Here is an 18,298-nt window from a genome sequence, read left to right as displayed (position 1 = left end):
AGCAAGCAATTGTGGAACCATTTATATTGTAATACAGGCACTTAAAGGGATAGTTCAGTCCTACTATGGGAGTCAATGGGGGGAAAGATCTGTTAAAAGCATTCTTCCAAATATCTTTCTGTGTTCATCAGAACAAAGAAATTTATAGATTTGGAACAACTCGAAGGTGAGTAAATGATGACAGAATTTTTGGGTGAAGTATCCCTTTGACGTTTTCCCTTATTGTTCTCATTAACCGTTCTTCAGAATTTAGTACTCTGAGAAAAGATCTACATCTTGACAGCTAAACTAGAAAATAGCAATGCTGTTGTTGTTTTGTAGATTATTAACTAGATAAATTGAATGAATGTGGAGAATCAAATGGTAGTCACTTTGAACCATGTACGCCACACAGCAGCTGTGAAATTTCATTTTATTATTTCATACATCAATTGTCAATGGCAGAAACTAGGCAAAAATATAGTTATAAAACAACCACTAACAAAGTGGCTCTAGGAGAGGAAAGAGCACACATGGGATTGTGGCCGATATGGTTAATGGACCCTAAACACTGTATTTTACATATGACAGAGGAGTTTAGACAAAGCAATAATTTTTCGTATAATGTTGCCATAGACTCGTGGTGAGAGGGTTTAATCATTATTTATAAGATGAAGAGCTTACAGGAGTGCCCTCTGGTGTTTCATAACCCAATACACTTTAACCTGAAGAGGGAAAATAATGATCTGGACGGTTTTAACCTTACCTAATAAGAATTCTTATTAAATTCCATTTACAAGTTTGTATGCAATCTGAATAATAAAACAACGCTGAAATAATGTACAGAGGCAACATCAAATACACAGCAACATGTATTGTCTTGATATATATGCAATGACAAAGACTTTAAAAAAATAAATACATTGTACATTGACTTAAAAACTATAATCTACCTTCTAAGGCAAAAGGTAGTTCTTAGGTGAAAGGTAGTACCTTAAATGTCTCTAAAACAAGTTTTGAAACGAGAGGTTCAGTTTTACTTTTGACATACGACAGATTTTTTAGTGAAGGTTGAAAGAGGCTTCTAAAGAAGAGTAAATAGAATTACACGTATACAGAACTTGGCTACAATCTTAAATATACAATCACAAATACACAAACAAAATAATGGAAAAAATATTCTTATAAATGTGTTGATTAAAGGATCTTGCTTCTTGGTCTGTGGCATTAGGGAAGAAAAAAATCATAAAGTGTATATCTCATATACCATCTTTAAAAAGGTTTTCCTAAACTTTCCTAGCAAACGAATCAGTGTGAACAACTGGGTTAAACAAAAACTTTAGACTTGATCTGTTCTTTTGTAACTAAAAAGTACATAGCTATGGTCTGGCCACCTGCATTTTATCTATGAACAGAATGTGATGCCAGTGGTAATAACAGTGTAGGATTTAGATCCTGCAAACAATGGGACTGTTACAGCTGAACTAGCTAATGTCTGACACATGCCGTTCTCAGACATACATGCCATGATCATGTAATCCTTTTTCAGTGACAATCTAAACAAACAGAATGAGAGTAAAGATGTAAAGCTCAGAGCAAGTAGCATCTAGTACTTACAATAATATTGATAGCAATAACAATACAAAATTTGTTATTTTACAATGAGATTGACAGCATTTTTTCCAGTTACAGATGATCATTTTTTTAATAAGAACAAAATTCATCATAATTTTTTTTTAAGAAAAATATATCCAAAATACAGTGACAAGAGTGCAAAGGATATCTAGAGTTTCATTTTGCTTGCTTATTTTCTCCTTAGAAATAGTTATAAAAATAAAAAAACAAAAACAAAATACAAAAATTAAACACTTTGAGTCTGGCTTTATGGTCTCCGTGACCATTTTGGGCATGACCAAACTCAAGAACTCCAATGCTTTACACTTTATTTCGTTTTACTTTAAGGACTTTACGTAGTGGTTCTCAACTCCGGTCCTCAAGCTCCGGTACTGTACAGGTTTTTGTTCCAACCAGGTCCTACAAAACAAATAATTTAGGTTTTAAAAACGGAGCGTTGGGTTTGAGTCTGAGGTGCACACAATGGTCATCACTAGCCTAAACGCTTAAATAAACGTGATCCTTTCCTGTCAGGTGAGCACAACAGAAACGGCCGTGCGTGTCACAGCACAGCAACAGAGAGACCCGAGGTTGGAACAATAACCCACAGATACGGCTGCCTTTGCTAAGCCTGATCGAGTCGAGGCTCTGACTGATGGCATGGCTGGAAAACGACTCAAAGAATCAACGAAATCAACAAAATGTCATGTTTCGCGGATGGCGATGAGTTTTACTCTTGCACCGTAAGATACAAAAATGAGAGCCAATCGAGGACTAATCAAGGCTTTAGGAAATGTCATGCGAGTATGTCCTCAAACGAGCCTTTCGCTAGCCCCTAACGCTTCTACTGGGATGACTGCGAGGTGGGGTTGTCATTTTTGCTCTCCTGGCTGGAGGGGGCTTTGCTGTTCCAGGGGCTGTTGGTGCCCAGGGCTGGGGAACTGTTGAAACTGTCCTCGTCGTCGATGCCATTGGCCGCATCAAACTGTGTGTTCTCCAGCCGCGTGATGAGCCGCTCATCCTCGTCCCCGAACTCCCCTCCCATCAGAGTGGGCTCTCCCACCATCATCACGTCCTGCAGGGGACAGGAAGGGGCGCAAACATTATCCCCGCAACCCGGGGGTGCTCCATGGGGGACACGGTTGCTTTTAACACCACGTCGCAACCGCAGAAGTAGACCTCCACTATTCTGCCCGCTATAAGACACTTGCGCCCAAATCCTGAAGCCCAGCACAGTTCACCAGCCACAGGAACTTAAACCGTGCGTGTGTGAAAAGGCTAAGTTCAGTCATTGGGGAACAGTGTGGAACACTAAATAGCTCTGCCATAGTGAAAAGATCAGCGGTGGGCATCCCGGATCCTTGAGTGCTGCACGGGTTTATTCCACCTCGGGTCTCAAGTAACAGCTGCGTCTCTAGAGCTCAAAACACCCAACAGGCTTTAACAGACTTGACAAAAATCACAAAACCCACAGACCTGCGGCCCAAAAGGACCAGGGACTGCCCAGCATTGGATCATGTCCACTTGTCTCTATAAGTCGGGTCTGTCTTCCTATTGTTACTTGCTCCCGCCCTCCTCCCGCCACCCATCTCCCACAGCTCGTGCGTAGCTGCAAACGGACATCAAAATGAGATGCTTACAGGTACCTGGCTGGAGAGCGCAAAACCGCCGGCTGGACTTTTCTTTTTACTGTTGCTGTTGTTGTTGTTGCCCCCTCCCGAACTCATGGTGCTGCCCCCCGACATTTTTCGTTTTCTTCGTTTGCTGGGGGCTTGTCTCGCAGGCTCGGCTGGAAAGAGAGATGAGTGGGGTTATTTAGGAAACTCTTGATGGAGTATTGGTTGGATGTTTGGTGTGGTGAAAGTCACCTGATGCTCACCTGGTGGGGCCACCATCCTCTGCCATTTCTGAAACAGACAGGTTTTCAGGCAGTCCCGTGGGCTGAGACTGTACGTCTTGTGTCTGGACATCAGCTCCTGCATGGGCTCTAGGATAACACAAAGCTATAGGAGACAACAACGTTGTTCGGTTAATGAAATTGCAGATGGGAAAAAAAACTAAAAATATACAGGCAGCCAAAGAAATCTTTCTATAGGGTGATGTACGATGAACTTACTCGGAGGTAGTTCAGCGTAGAGTTAGATAAGCCACATCTCGTGATGTTTTTTGATAGCTGGTCAAGCATTTGAGGGTCTTGAGACTGTTGGAAAAGGTTAAAAAACAAAGAAGTTTCAACTTTTAGCGTCTTAGGAGCAGAGTGATGCGATACAGTGGCATCAAATGACAAACTCACATGCATTGCAAGGATGCTCCTCGGCACAACCTCTCTATGCTGTCTGATACTGAAGTGCCACGTTTTTATACGCATCATGTCATCAAACATAAACTCCAGGTACAGTCGGCCCTCCACACACACCTGCAGAGATAAAAGCACTTCACAGGTCATACTGTTAGTTCAACAAAAGGTGCAGTTCCTCTGAATGGCAATCCAATGAAAGGACTGGGATGTTCTTATTGCAGAGCTTACTGAATGGAAGTACTTTTATTTCCAATTAAGATTACAACAAGAGTTGATGTAAGCCTTATTTGACACCGCATTCACTTTGGAAAGGAAATGAATGGGCAACACATAAAGGCTAATATACCAATATATTTAATATATAAAACAAAATGGTTATGACTTGAAACTTACATAATGTGCAACTGCGGTCATACTAGGGATGGGCAGGATGGGCCAGATGATACAGGACGTCTTTATGACTGAATTGTCAACAACCCATCGACTAAAATAGAGACTTTATAGAGCCTCTAGTCTGTACAAAAAGTTACATTTTATTTACATAGGTGCCAATACCTGTGTGAACATGGGTTTGCCATTCTGTGTAACCATGGTGCACTGATCGCAGTCCAGGGACACAAAGTTGTTGTGGAAAGACTCCTTGGGATGTTTCAGAACATAGAAGAGCTCGGTGGCCCCGCCCTCAAAAATACTTCTGAAGTATCGTGGGATTAAAGTCCTGCCAATAGCTGCAAATAGAAAAGAATGTGGGATTTAGTTACAGAAAAAGGAAACTATGAACACGCTTCCTTGTTGTTTTGTCTATATGGTATTATGCAAACCTATTCAAAAACATGAAGTGTAATTATTATTTGTAACCATTTACTGAAGTACCACCTGATCCGTACCATTGTGTATTATAGAACTATTGGTTCTTTTTCTCTATCTTTTATTTCTCTTATTGTTAATCAGTCTCACACTTCCACATTTATTGAAACAACAAATAGCTGGCAAGTGCTGCATGTTTTTGTGTATTATGAAATCATACTTTGTGTTAATTGTTTGATTGAGGTACTGGGAAAAATACTGTTAGCATGACTGAACAAAAATATATAAGAGGATATTACTATATCGCTTGGGTCCATCTTCCAGACAGAATGTGATAGTCAGCATAGCATCATCTTCAAAAAACTCTGTAGTGAACGCATCCCACCACAGATTGTCACAGTCCTGCTGGAAAAAACATACAAAAAGCAATTAATCTATTTCCTTAATAAAAAAAGAATTTTAGTAGGATAAAGAACGCTACATAAACAGGTTTATTTTTCATTTCAGCAAAGGAATAGATGTTCTGTTAAAAATATTCAAAACGGCGAGTCATCACAGTCAGAAGGAAGTTTTTCCCTACCTCTGTCCAATTCTGTAACCTTTTATTAAGCTCGAATATTCTGTAGTCTGTTTGATTCCCATACGGCGTGTGCCTCCTGCAGGTAACATGTATGTACATATTAATGATGTAATAACCAACAGAGCAGAAAGTTATATCTATTCATTATTCATACACCCGTTTCAAGAAAATGTTCAGAGGATCTAGAAAACCACTGCAAGCTTTTAAAGGTTTTGGTCTGCTTATGATATGCCACCAATTTTTATTGCACGCAAAAGAACTAAATGCAATGGGGTTTTCATGTTTTTGCACATGTAATGTCTACTGCAAACTACCGTACATAAATATGAAATGCCGTATCAAAAAAGGCAAACTCTGAAACTGTGTGAAAATATATTTATTGCGGAGTCAGGACCTCAAAAAATATATAATACATAAAACACTGACCCCATTCCAGGTTCCATGTAAGAAGGGGGATACATTGGTGTTGGACTGCAATACAAGAACCAGTATAGACACCAATAGAACAATTTCATTAATAATGTCTACAATGTTTACAGGTTTGGCTGCCCATAAATAGATAAATAAATAATAATAATTCATTACATTTATAAAGCACTTTTCTGGGTACTCAAACTCATGCAACTCATAAACATCCGAACGCAATACAGATCTGCTTTAGCTAAATAAAATTATTACATAAACGTAAAAAAAAGGAAAGACAACACATGCAGCCTTCACTATGAAGTGAATAAGTTTTAAATCTTACCCCACATCTCTATCCAGCATTGCGCCTGGGTGAAATGGAGGGAAGGCACTACCGTTGGGAGGCTCCTTTGGGGAGTACAGCTTGAACGACTTGGACGAACAGCCTATGATACAAAAGACAGAGAAGGAGTCAGAGAAAATAGTCTCAATATGTAATACTGTATATATTTTTTTTTTAAATCCACTCAAAAAATTGCCCTGCAAACATTTTTATAAGCACGCTGACCCATTTGGAACAGCTGCAGGTGAATAATACAAAACCATGCAGGTATTTATTTCTCTATAAAATTAATAATTTCATACTATACAAGACATTGTCTTGCTCTACTCCCCACCTCCAATGACACATCCCATCCCCCATTCGGTTAATTCCGGTTAGTACTTTATCCCTAACAACCTAACACCAAGGCTACGCCTAATCTAATGCAATGTACAAATTACTCATTGATTGAAGGGTTATTCATATTTCATTTTATATACAGTAAATTGGAGTGAATTTAATAGCTCAGAGCGGCCTAGTTAACGTTACCAGATTAAAAAACAAGGCCACAGAAACAACTCTGCCCATCCTTGAGTTTCGTGGACCAGTTTGTCAAAGTTCTGTCTCTGTAAGTCTAATGCATGTAAGCAAAGGCCATCATTAGTCTCCGAATCCTCAACGTCCCCATAGATAACGTTACATAAAAACAAGATGCACTAATTCTTCCATGTTCATCTACAGACCCATACATCATAAGATACAACATACTATGTCTTTTTGCATAAATACGCACAATAAGATTATTACTAATACTCCGAAAAGTTTAAAACAACATCTCGCCTCACGCTACGCTATTTACGTTACACAGTCCGAGTAATATCAGTGCGTTGTGTCAATAGCCGTGATAGGATCGTAACAGTACAAAAGACTAATAACTAAATTTTGCTTCAAGTATTTACAAGCTTGCAACTTTAACAATTTTTAAAAATACTGTTCGAAAAGGTAGTATGTAGGTAATATGAAGTACTGAAACTTTTTATTATAAAGTACTAAAGATAGCCGTTCGATGTGTGCACATTTGTGCTAAGCTACAATTGAGATTTAGCCGCACTTTAAAACAATGCATTTTACGAATACGTCCCCTAATCCAAAATAACCAGATTCAGCTTTAAATTCACAAGTTGCTTGATTTTATAATAATGTTTTGCAAGATTTAAACGAAGCTCAAACATGCAACTGCCTGATATAACTACAAACTTGGTAGCCTAGCTTAGCTAGGCAAGGCCAGGCTCCTCTCGCAACAACAGACAGGCGAGGCCCCGCACAGGATCCCAACAGAGTAAACAGCATTACCATAGTGACGCGATTCAACGCATTTCCTCGTATTCTCGGCAGCTAACGTTAAATCTTGCAATGAAGCACCTTTGCAATGCTCACAAGCTATAGTCGCACCTGCAGAAAAATAACCAGGAATCGACGGTCTCCCTCCTCGGTCCTCTTGATAATATCCCGGCCTGTCGGTAGCTGTTTTTAAAGCGCGGATAGCTGTAACATCAGCATTAACGTTACCCCTTTAAAACCATTGCGCTGCGCAAACGGTAAGTACAAAATGCTGTTGCAGTATTGGAAGTTGTAGAGGGTGTTAAAAGGAAACCCGGCTCAATGGGGTAAAGAGGAAATGTGCCCGTGCGACCCTTTGTTCTTGCAACGAACAATGGCTTAGGCCCGTCTGTGTGTGCAACCCCCCTCAACACTCGCTGGTTGCTGTGCTGGAGCATCAATCCCTCCATCCAAACACACTCACCCCTCCCCCAGACGCGTTTAACATTTATACCGAGATTAGATTAAACTGTGCTTTAGTACTTTACACGCACATGACTTGAATGAAATCACTGCAGAGGCAAAGTCATTTTTGTGGTCAACAAATAGCTGTACAAAGAAAAAATTCCAGATCACTGCATTTGTGGCCTTACAACAGTCGTAAACTCTGGACGTGTTTCAGATGTTATGGCTCTATTTTTTGTATTTGTTTTATTTGTTAGGAACTAGGATCTTAATTGCTTTTAATTAATCTTCTCTTATCTAGTATTGCACTATATAAAAATATAAAACAATATATGACTGAGTATGATTAGCTTAGTTTTATAGTTATAGTGTAAAAAAACAAACTATAATAAGTGATATTATCTTTATGGATAATATCAAGAATGGGAAGGCTACAGCTCATTTATCCCAGAGGGACTGTCACGCCATTCTACAGTATGGAAACATAAAAACAATGTATCAAAAAATAAAGATGCTTTTTTATGGCTGATGTATGTGTACTACTCATCCTATGAGATAACAGTGAGGAAATGCTTTTCATAAGGATGATACAATATTTTCCTAAATACCACATTGCTTCCTGGCTCAATGTTTTCCCTGCTTCAGTATTTCTCTCTTTTCTCTTCTTGGTAACTAAGGTTCACCCAAAAATGTCCACTGTCATTTACTTATTTCATGTTGTTCCTTTTCTCTATGCATTTAAAGGGTTACTCCACCCAAAAATGAAATTTCTGTCATCATTTACTCTAAAACCTAAAGTTGTTCCAAATCTGTATAAATTTCTTTGTTCTGATAAACACAAAGAAAGATATTCTGAAAAATGTTAGCAACTGACATTTCTGAGACATAATTTTTTTATGTAATCCTTTATAGACAAAGACTATAACAATTCAAGCCATATACTTTACAAGATAGTATATGGCTATATTACATTAACTGGGATTTAACCAGCACATAATAAATTCACCAATTCACAACAGGCTGTGGGTCACATGCAGGCAATATGTCAGGTCTCTTTAAATAAACCTATCCATACTCTCAGATAAACTGGAACAACATTGCCCTCTATTGTCAATGAATGGGCATAAATCCTGGATCACAGAACTGCATCACAATCTTAGGAAAGAAGCCAAGCGAACATTGACAGAAAATAAGGATGATTATATCATTTAGTGTGTAAGATGAGGGTGTGAGTTATCTCAACACGATGATATATACAAAAGCATTAAGATTTAGGATTTAATATGCTGCTGTCAACATATATTGCCATCAACAATAAACCCTGGTTTTACTAAAATGACTTGTTTCCAAGTCAAGTACGTAAGTCTTTCATTGAAATCCATAAGCTCCATACCAAAATGAATCCAGATCTCAGGTTGCTATTATCCAATAGCCTGTGCAGCCTAAATGATTTGGTTTTAGAGGACAAGAAAGTTCAAAACTTGTTGGTTAAAAATGTATTTAGAATATCATGCATTGATGAATCATTCTCAATAAGACCAGAAATATGTATTAGGGTAAATTTTTATTTTGTGTTGACTCTAAATGTTGCATCCAGACACGCTGAACAAGATTATAGGATTATAGCTGAACTTCACTGGGGGCCCTTGCTAAATTCATTTATGAGCTTTATGAATGGTCTTCATCTGCAGCAGTGAAGTTATTCTCATTTTAACACTTTTATGGGGAAAACGCTGCACTCGGCCACGGCTGACAAATTCTCTCTCCCTGATGAGGCCCCTGCTTGGCTCTCGAGGCTCCAGGGGCTCTTTGTCATGCCATTGCCTCATCTCTCCCAAACACAAGCGCAGGCGGATCCATGTGCCTCACGCTCACCCAGGCTGCTCGCAGCTACACGGCTGGCAGAGCGCGATAATGCTCTGGCGACAGACAACATACTGTATGTGAGAGTCATACTAACTACCGAGAGGACTGACTGCAATACAAATCTAATGGCTGTCCCCACTCAAGAAAACATGCAGGAATGAAATCTAATGTGCTTTTTGCATTTGATCTACTGTTTTTTAATAAATCAAACATTACTTAAGTTAAATAAATGAAATATCCTAAAGATTTGAGAAAATTAGTATCTTTAAAACATATTGCTAATATAAGGAGTTATATTGCATGGGATAGATCACCTAAAAATAAAAACTGTCATCATTTTTTCTTCGGTGGAACACAGACGAAGATTTATCAGTGGGGTTTTTTTGCCCATACAATGAAAGTAAATGGGAGCCAGTATCAATGTTCTTCGAAAAATCTTTTGTATTCTGCAGAAGATAGAAAGTCATACAGGTTTTGAACAATATGAGAGTGAATAAATGATGACGGAATTTTTATTTTTTTATTTTTATCCCTTTAAATGTTAGTATCATTGTGATTTTGTGATCAAAAATAAAAAAGTCCAAGCTTAAGACATTACTCATCTAGACTACAGCAATGGACACACTTTAGAAGAATCACTTAGCAGTGATTCTAAACAGATGATGATGTTCTGCGGTTACCCAGCAGGGAACTGCTTCTTCAGGCCTTTATATATCTAGTGCTCTACAGGTGATTCCTTTTCCTTTCATTACAAACCCCTCATTACCGCCTAAAAGTCTTACATGCGTCAGATTGCCAGAGACATACGCAAAGCCTAGTGAACCCATTAGTAGATTAAACTGGCGGTTTTTCCCCAAGCGTCTCTTTGATATCTTCAAGCCATTAAATCACCAGAAAACATAAATGTCTGTGCTGTAAGAGGAAACAAACCAAGATCTCTCAATGGCAGAGTATTATGTATTCAGCATCGGCATGAACTATACCCTATAGTAAAACACTTATCCTCAATCCTCCAGTGGGACTGTGCCTGTTATAAATGTGCTGTTAGTCACTTTGGATATGAAAGTGTCTGCTAAATGACTGATAATTAAAGGTGGAATTTGTTTACTTTGTTGGCTAACATTACGCCATCAAACAGACGTGTCAGAACTCAAAGACCAGCTGGAGAATTACTTGATGAGAATGCAGAGAAAAATCAATGAGCAGTAAAACACACTGAGGAAAAACACATTTGCCGTCACTAGGAATAAATCAGCTCAGACACATTCTGTATTGCCTATGTAAAAAGACTTCAGGTACAGGGGTGAATGTGTGTGTGTATGATGTGTTATAAATAGACGCAGTGTGTTTCTCCTGGACACAGCAGCTGCAGGGTTGGGTCATGAGAGTTATATATATAATATAATATAATATATTATAGTCTCAGGTCAGGATCCACTAAATTGGGAAATTTTATACACATTATAAAACTAATTCTCAACAAGGTTTTTATTAGTTTCTCAAAACAGTGCTAAAAACTATTAAAACCTTAAACTCGGTTACTAGAAATCAAATAAAATATCAGCTTAAACATTATTTGAAAAACTTAAACTAAACGAAAATTAAATGCTCACTTAGCAATTAAACTGAGTTAAATCGAGGAACCAAAAAAATAACTGAAATGTAAATAAAATGAATTAAACTTAAAATAAACAAAATAAATAATACAATTGCGAAAGTACTAAAATTAACATGAAAACTAATAATAACTTAATATACAATGAATACATATTTTAATAAAGATATTGTATTAATAACTTACATAGTAATTGTTGTATTAACTAACTAAAACAAAATATTAATAAAACTAAAATAAAAACAAAACTATAATAATAATATACAGTCTTTGCTCTTTCCCTCTCTTAATCGGTGTCATTCTTTGAGCTCTTTTGAAAGAACAAGCCTTTTATTATAATCACAATTTAAGCACTTTATTAAGTAAAATAAATGTTTACATTTTTACTAAGAAATTGCTCATGTAAAAGATACTGCCACAGTGCTACAGTATTGTAAACGGACGTTATGTGCTGTGATGTAGTTCCAGGCTGGGGTCTTGTGTGTGGTTGCTAGGTTCCTGACCCAAGCCAAGCATCCAGGCCATGGTACGATACTGGTCTGCAGATTTTGCTTGGGGCTCTGGAATTTATCACCTGTTTTAGTTGAAAAGCTTTACAATTTGCATCAAAGTCTAATATTGAGCGGTTTGCCATATCAAGCATACATTTTTATTGAATAAAAATGCTTCCTTTCTGCTCAGATGTCACATTGATTCTTACTGTGCTGGAGTTGTGAAGCTGGCGAAAGCCAGTTCACATATTCTCTCACCATCACTGACACGTGACATAATGAGCAGCAACATCCTAATGTTGCCAGTGGCTGACAAGTTAAGGGGAGCGTATTTTCTGCACAGGAAGCCATTTTGTTCTAGCTCTGTGTAATGAGACAGATCTGCGCGGCTCCAAAGCAACGGGTGGAGGGGGGGATGGGATGCGCGCACACACAAAAAACACACTGTGCACAGGCATTGCCAATCCAGCAAGGAAACTGTAAATCAGTACAGCAGCTTCTCTTGACTTGTCAGGCACACCCTACCCTTGCTCTTGGCTCTGGTGGCCGTTGTGCAACATGAAACAGGCCAGCTTTGTGAGGTTGCTATTTTAGCTTTGCTTAAAGTCGTTTCCTTTGAATCGAGGGGCCATGTGGCTATCTGCGTGAGGTAACGTTAACGGAGCACATGAGAGGCAGATTGGAGAGCGGTTTGAATAGAGTGGATGGGTGCGTGAGTGGGAGGATAGAGCTTTTAGCACCAGCACTCGTGCAAATAGCTCACGTTTAAAAGCCTCGGCATGGGTTGTTATCTTGCTCAAACAAAGCTATAAAAGGGGCCATTAAAAACATGCAATCCGTGCTCAGCAACACGCAGACGGGGAGATTGCCGCAGCGCTATACGTGCAGCCCACATGAGCGAAGGAATGTAAACAAACCAGACTTCAGACGAAACCTGTGTCAAGAGGAGGGGCAAAGACAGGGAGGGAGGATGCTTCTTGTTTCTGACAGACATGAACATCACAGGCAGGCTTTATGGAGTTTGTCTGCCTTTTATGAAACAGCACTAAGAAACCCCACACAAAAGCAACTCAACAGCCATCTCGCTTTCATTTCAAGCCTCTCTCTCCCCGTTTCCTTTCTTCTCGGCTCCGTCTTTCCCGCCTCCCTCCGCAAAAAAGGAAAGCAATCAGGAAATTTCCATGACTACGCTCATAAAAATGTACCCTTGTGACTTGATTTTAAACAAATGTTATATGCCAAATTTTGGCTTGTTTATCAGTGGGGTTGCCAGAGAGGCTTTCGTGCTCCGAGATAAATATCTTTCTAGAGTGTCTGAAGAAACTGCTTGCCTTGTGTTTAAGACACCGAAACAACACTGGTTCCAACTTGCCTTTCGTCTAAAACCTTGTTTTTAATCTGCAGTCGCGTTGAGGGAGAGGACGGACATTGCGAGGCTTATGATGCTGATATCTTTCCATGAAGCAACTCAGATCTCAAGGTTTGGAAACTTCCATACACTGAACATACATTAAAACGTACCTTGGTGATCCAGAGACTACCTTGTGAGAGGATGCAGGGAAAGACCAGGTCAGAAACAAGGCTTCCTGTGTCTACGGGTGTAAATTAGTCCTCTCTGTTTGGGTACTGGCTCACATGTGTCTCCACAGCAAAGTCAACATGAGACACTACTTGCAGAAGACTAAAGTTTATTCCACTCTGTGCATTCTTGATCACACTCGATCTGCTACAGATGATCATTATGGGCCCAACAAGTCTAAGCAGTATTTTAACCTTCAGTCTAGAGAAACCACAAGCTCTGTAGTTCATTTATCTGCAGATTTGGATATTCCACCAAAAGGCAAAAGAACAGGAAAATCAGCTTTTTTGTATTATACCCTGTCACTCCTAATGGTTTCACACGACATGGCTCACAAGTTATATGACCAAAGAACAGTCTCATGACATTTCATGTTGTGATCACACCACAAAGTTCACTGCATTTAATGAGTTGAAGATTTCTTCACCAGCATTTCAACAAATACTGTTGCATGAAGGACAGCGTGATGTCAAACACTTAACAGATTTTAGCACCTACCAACTAAAGACCAAAGACTAAAGACTCAATCATATGTGCCCGATTTCACAAACAAGGCTTAAGACTAGTCCCAGACTAAAATAAATGTTTGAGCTGTCTTAACTGAAAATAACTTGCCCTAACATATCTTAAAATATGTCAGTGCCATTGTTTTGTCTTAAGATTCACACCAATAATGTTTCTTTTTAAAACATTTTTATAAAAGCGACTTAAATGTGCTAATTCAACTAAGGCACCTGGTTTAAGTTAAACCTTGTCTGTGAAACCGGGCCATGGTGAATTATGCATGAGACAGGTTGCGCAATTCCATAAATTAGTTAGGAGAAATGGTTAAGATTTCAAAGTATTACGAGAACAACAGCTGCATAAATGTCTGTGCACGTCCTTAGCTTGAATATATAGTTCACCCAAAAATGAAAATTCTGTCATCATTTACTCACCCTCAGATTGTTCCAAACTTGTATAAATTTATTCTGATAAACACAAAGGAAGATATTTGGAAGAATGTCAGTAACCAAACAGATCTCATCCCACATTGACTCCCATAAGATTTATTCTCCTATACTCTGTCAGTAAATGGAGATCTGTTTGGTTACTGACATTCTTTCAAATATCTTCCTTTGTGCAGAACAAAGATATTTATACAGTTTTGCAACAATCTGAGAGTGAGTAAATGATGACAGAATTTTCATTTTTGGGTGAACTATCCATTGAAGTGTTTGAAAAATGTTTGCAATGTAAAAAAACATTTATTTAAGTTTCCATTCCATAATTCCCTGCAACTGGCACAAATGATCAAGCAACACCTAAACAGCTTTCAGAAAACTGTAGGAAACAAGAAAACGTCTCTCTGAAACTGCCAAAACATCCTGTTTAAGTAAAGCCTTAACATGTTCCTCTATGCAAAGTACTTTAAGATGTGCGAACGAGGGCTGACGTCACACGAGAAGGAACGCGCTCTGCACAACTACTTTAAACCAGTCAGAGAGGCTATTCAGGTCACAGTAACGTCCAGGAAGTCTCTCCTAAGGGTTCACATACAAAAATCTACACACAACTGCATTCCATTTCATGTGAAATTCAATACACAAATGAACTGCACATGCAGTGTTTATTCTCTTTTCAGTTTTATTTAATGTGCTCTTTTCACTTGATACAAACACACCACAGATACAATGACACAAAGCAATAGATGTCCTAAGTGTCTCCAGATTACTGATGCATGCGACATGTGAGATCTTCCAGGTAGCGCTCAGTATTTCATCCCCCCTTCAAAAAAATCCCCATGCTGTTTCGCAACTCCAGAAGCTCTCCACGCAGAAGAGATTAGAGCTCTTACCTGGGCAAGCACAACCTCCAACAGACATCTTCTCACATGTTTGGCACTGCTCTTAATGAAACGGTGTTGTTCAGTCCACGCACTGTTCGCATGGGCTTCTTCTGACAAATAGAAAGGGGTGGGGAGTCAGCAGGAGGAGGGCACAAAAATCAAAATGTAGAAACAAGAGCTCAGCGAGAAGCAGGAAGTAGGAATTACACTCCTGCTCGACACTGCGCCCAGGTTCATTAATATGCAAATTGGAATACTTGTGGGAGGGAGAAAATATGAGAGTGAGACACAGATTGTGTGTGTGAGACAGAGGAGAGGATCGGGGGTGGGTAAAAGCAAGAGCCAACGTTGTCAAAGTGACCTGTGAGGCAGATTTTAGAGCATGCTGTCCATGTGATGCTGTTCTTTTTCTGTAGATGTATTGCCTATTTTTGCCTTGCACGAGATAAACAGAGGCAGTCGGAGCACAGAGGCTCAGAGTCATTACTGCCTAGTGGAGCTACGACACACTGCACAAACACACACACACACACGTACAGCCTGCCCTCCTGAAGCTCCCTGGGGTCTGCTGCACAGCTCACCCCTGCCAGAGTGAGACACACTCTCGATCTGCTGCATGACTGATCTCGTTCTTGTCCTTTTACAGCTATGGTCTTCTATCTTGCGCTTGATTTGTACATTGCAGCAACATCTCCTTTGTTCTCCTTGGGGGGTAGTATTGCAGTGATGGTTTCAAATGGAAATTCTTACACACAGAGCATTTTCATATACAATGATATTTACAAGATACCCCAAAGCACAGGGTACTTCGTGTTTCCTAATACATGGTTGTGCCATTTTTGTAAGTGTAACCAGCCAGCCATTTATTTGTACTGACAAGAAAAATATTCTGGTAATAGTTTTCAAAAGATTTTAGATTAAAAATGCAAAGCCTACCTGCAGACCCAGGACATTGGAGAAACGGCCTAATGAGGTGTAGGCTAAAGTTAGTGCATTAAACTGCTTCAGCAATTCAATAAACAAGTCACCTTGAATGTAGAAGTTATTGCACAAAATGAAATGAAATTATACGGGCTTTGTCGCATTCCTTCCACCCTCCTTTGGTTTGGAGCTCAGACTGGCTTTCTCTCAGTCCCAGAGGACACGGAGAGGTCCCCGTCCACATGGCACCCGCTCTGTGTCAGCCCTGCGATCGATCCGCCACCTCCCTCGCTTTATCCTGCTCTCCCGTCTCAAAGCCTCCTCCCGAGTGGGCTGTGCTTCTAACTACCGAATCTCACACACCACTGGTCCTTTACGGCCCCTGTCAAACAGTCTGACAACTCCAGAGGGGGGAGCGAACGCTGAAAGGTTGAGAACAACCTCTTGATTTCACAGACTCTCATCTGGCGTTCCTAAGGGTACGTGGCGGTGCTTTCATCGCATCCTTGTTGATACGTGTCACCTGTCACTCAAAATCAATATGATGACACAAAGACAAGAGTTTTGGTGAACGCATGAGTGACTAGCCAATCGAACGTAAAATAAGACACTTTGCACTTATACGGTAGGTTAATTCATCCTTTCTGTAATTAATTACTTTTAAAGGTGACTAATAACTGCTCACATGATTTACTCTCTGTAGCCAAAAGCTGTGGTCGAAAACATAGTATAAGCAAAGAACAAAGAGGTTTCTCCGCACAGCTCTTGAGGCTTCAAGGGAAATTGCTTTTTGTGTTTTAGAGCTACAGATTGGCTTTGAAGCCCGTGCCTCGAGAGATGCTCTTCACCACATTCGGGTCTCTCTCTCTCTCTTTCATTATCAGTCACACATTCGCACGCTCCACTGAAAACAAAGATGATCCCTCCTCTGTCCTTCCCGCACACTCTCTGACACACGGCGGTGTGAAACCATTGTTGAACACTGAATGTTTACCTGCATGTGCTGACACACGCACTCACCTTCCCTCACAGGCGTTCCTGCTGTTGCCGTACTATCGAGGATCTATGATCAACTCTTAATCCAGTTAACTGCAGAAGAACAAACCCCAAAACATTCAGTGTGAAAGGCAAAGGCATCCTTTGCACACATCATTACAGTACAAATGTCATTACAGTCACATCATTACAGTACAAAACCACATGCAAATTAATGTCATCAAGTTAACACTGTTCAGTCACAATTTTACCTCTTCAGGGTGCACGCTGTATGTGGCAGTCGAAGCTCTGTGAATTGATGTTCTGGAGCTGGGTCAATTAGCCCTAAAAAGCATGGACAGAGAGAAAGAGAGAGAGAGAATTTAGAGAGCAAATGGAAGAGGCGGGAGAGAGCGCACGGATCCACTGGAATAAATATGACGCAGAGCCAGAGCAACTTCTCCAGCCCGCTGTACCCAGCGAGGGCACTGTCACCATGGCAACGGCAGAGCAGTGCTAGCTCGCCGGGGCACACAAGGCACGGCATTATTCTGTCTCTCACTCACTGGAATACACAGCTCCACTCAGGCAGGCAATCATGTAGGCAGGCAGGAGAACGGTCAGGCAGACGGGCGCCTCGTATTCAATTAATTCTTCTGGTCCTGGGGACCGAGAGACCAGCCACCTGTGACCTGCTACAAGTATAGAGACTGTTTAATGCAAAGGTTATTTGGGACATAGCCAAACAAGCTATAGATCAGCATTTGGAGCTGAATCCTGTGGCAGACTGTTTTTAACAAAAAGTCAGATTGGATTTAGTGTAGTTTTATTGGTTTCTCTGGCCACCTCCTTGCTTTAAACATCCTCTGAGACAAATGCAATGAAAGTTTTATTAGCAATGGATTCAAGAGGTCAAGGTTTGCCTAGTCTTGTGTAGAACGACCTTGGGATGAATAGCAAGAGGTCCGATCCATTGCTCTAATTTAGGCCTTTTTAAATAGAAAGAGGAGGACACTTCAAGTGAACGATCACAGTTATTTTTTATGTGCTGTTAAGGGGTAGTTTTTTATATTTCATAATACTAGAGAAGCACCGATACTAAATTTCTATACTCATTTTCTGATACCGATAGCCGATTATTCAGTGTAATCTATGCCGATTCTTAAAGCGGAGGTAAAACACAGTTTCTGCCAATCTCATGTCAATCTTGAGTACCTGAGTAGTACTGCATA

At 39.9% G+C, this 18,298-nt stretch overlaps 1 protein-coding gene and 1 non-coding gene across 8 annotated transcripts; both read right to left on the bottom strand.

Annotated features, from left to right (window-relative positions):
* Positions 1-555: 555 nt before the first annotated feature.
* ldb1a (LIM domain binding 1a) lies at positions 556-17,490 on the bottom strand. Of its 7 annotated transcripts, none has more exons than XM_057341732.1 (13): positions 17,339-17,490; positions 17,112-17,180; positions 15,180-15,280; positions 6,028-6,130; positions 5,706-5,750; positions 5,280-5,355; positions 4,999-5,101; positions 4,448-4,620; positions 3,887-4,009; positions 3,710-3,793; positions 3,473-3,596; positions 3,234-3,382; positions 556-2,668 (listed from the first exon to the last, which is right to left on the bottom strand). In XM_057341732.1, exons 3-13 carry the CDS (start codon positions 15,205-15,207, stop codon positions 2,438-2,440), a joined length of 1,239 nt encoding a protein of 412 aa, XP_057197715.1. In that variant the 5' UTR covers positions 15,208-15,280; positions 17,112-17,180; positions 17,339-17,490; the 3' UTR covers positions 556-2,437. The 7 variants fall into 7 exon arrangements, with proteins under 7 accessions (XP_057197715.1, XP_057197714.1, XP_057197719.1 ...); XM_057341731.1 differs by having other exon boundaries at positions 4,999-5,104; positions 17,339-17,488; XM_057341736.1 differs by having other exon boundaries at positions 556-2,013; positions 17,339-17,488.
* Positions 4,097-4,231, bottom strand: LOC130559771 (small nucleolar RNA SNORA13). The gene has a single exon (XR_008963617.1). It is a non-coding gene; the product is annotated as a small nucleolar RNA SNORA13 (small nucleolar RNA).
* Positions 17,491-18,298: the final 808 nt, after the last annotated feature.

This window comes from Triplophysa rosa, linkage group LG9 (assembly GCF_024868665.1).
Source record: "Triplophysa rosa linkage group LG9, Trosa_1v2, whole genome shotgun sequence".
NCBI lineage: Eukaryota > Metazoa > Chordata > Actinopteri > Cypriniformes > Nemacheilidae > Triplophysa > Triplophysa rosa.
Note: the sequence above shows the minus strand (reverse complement) of the source record. Positions and strands in the feature narration are given on the sequence as shown.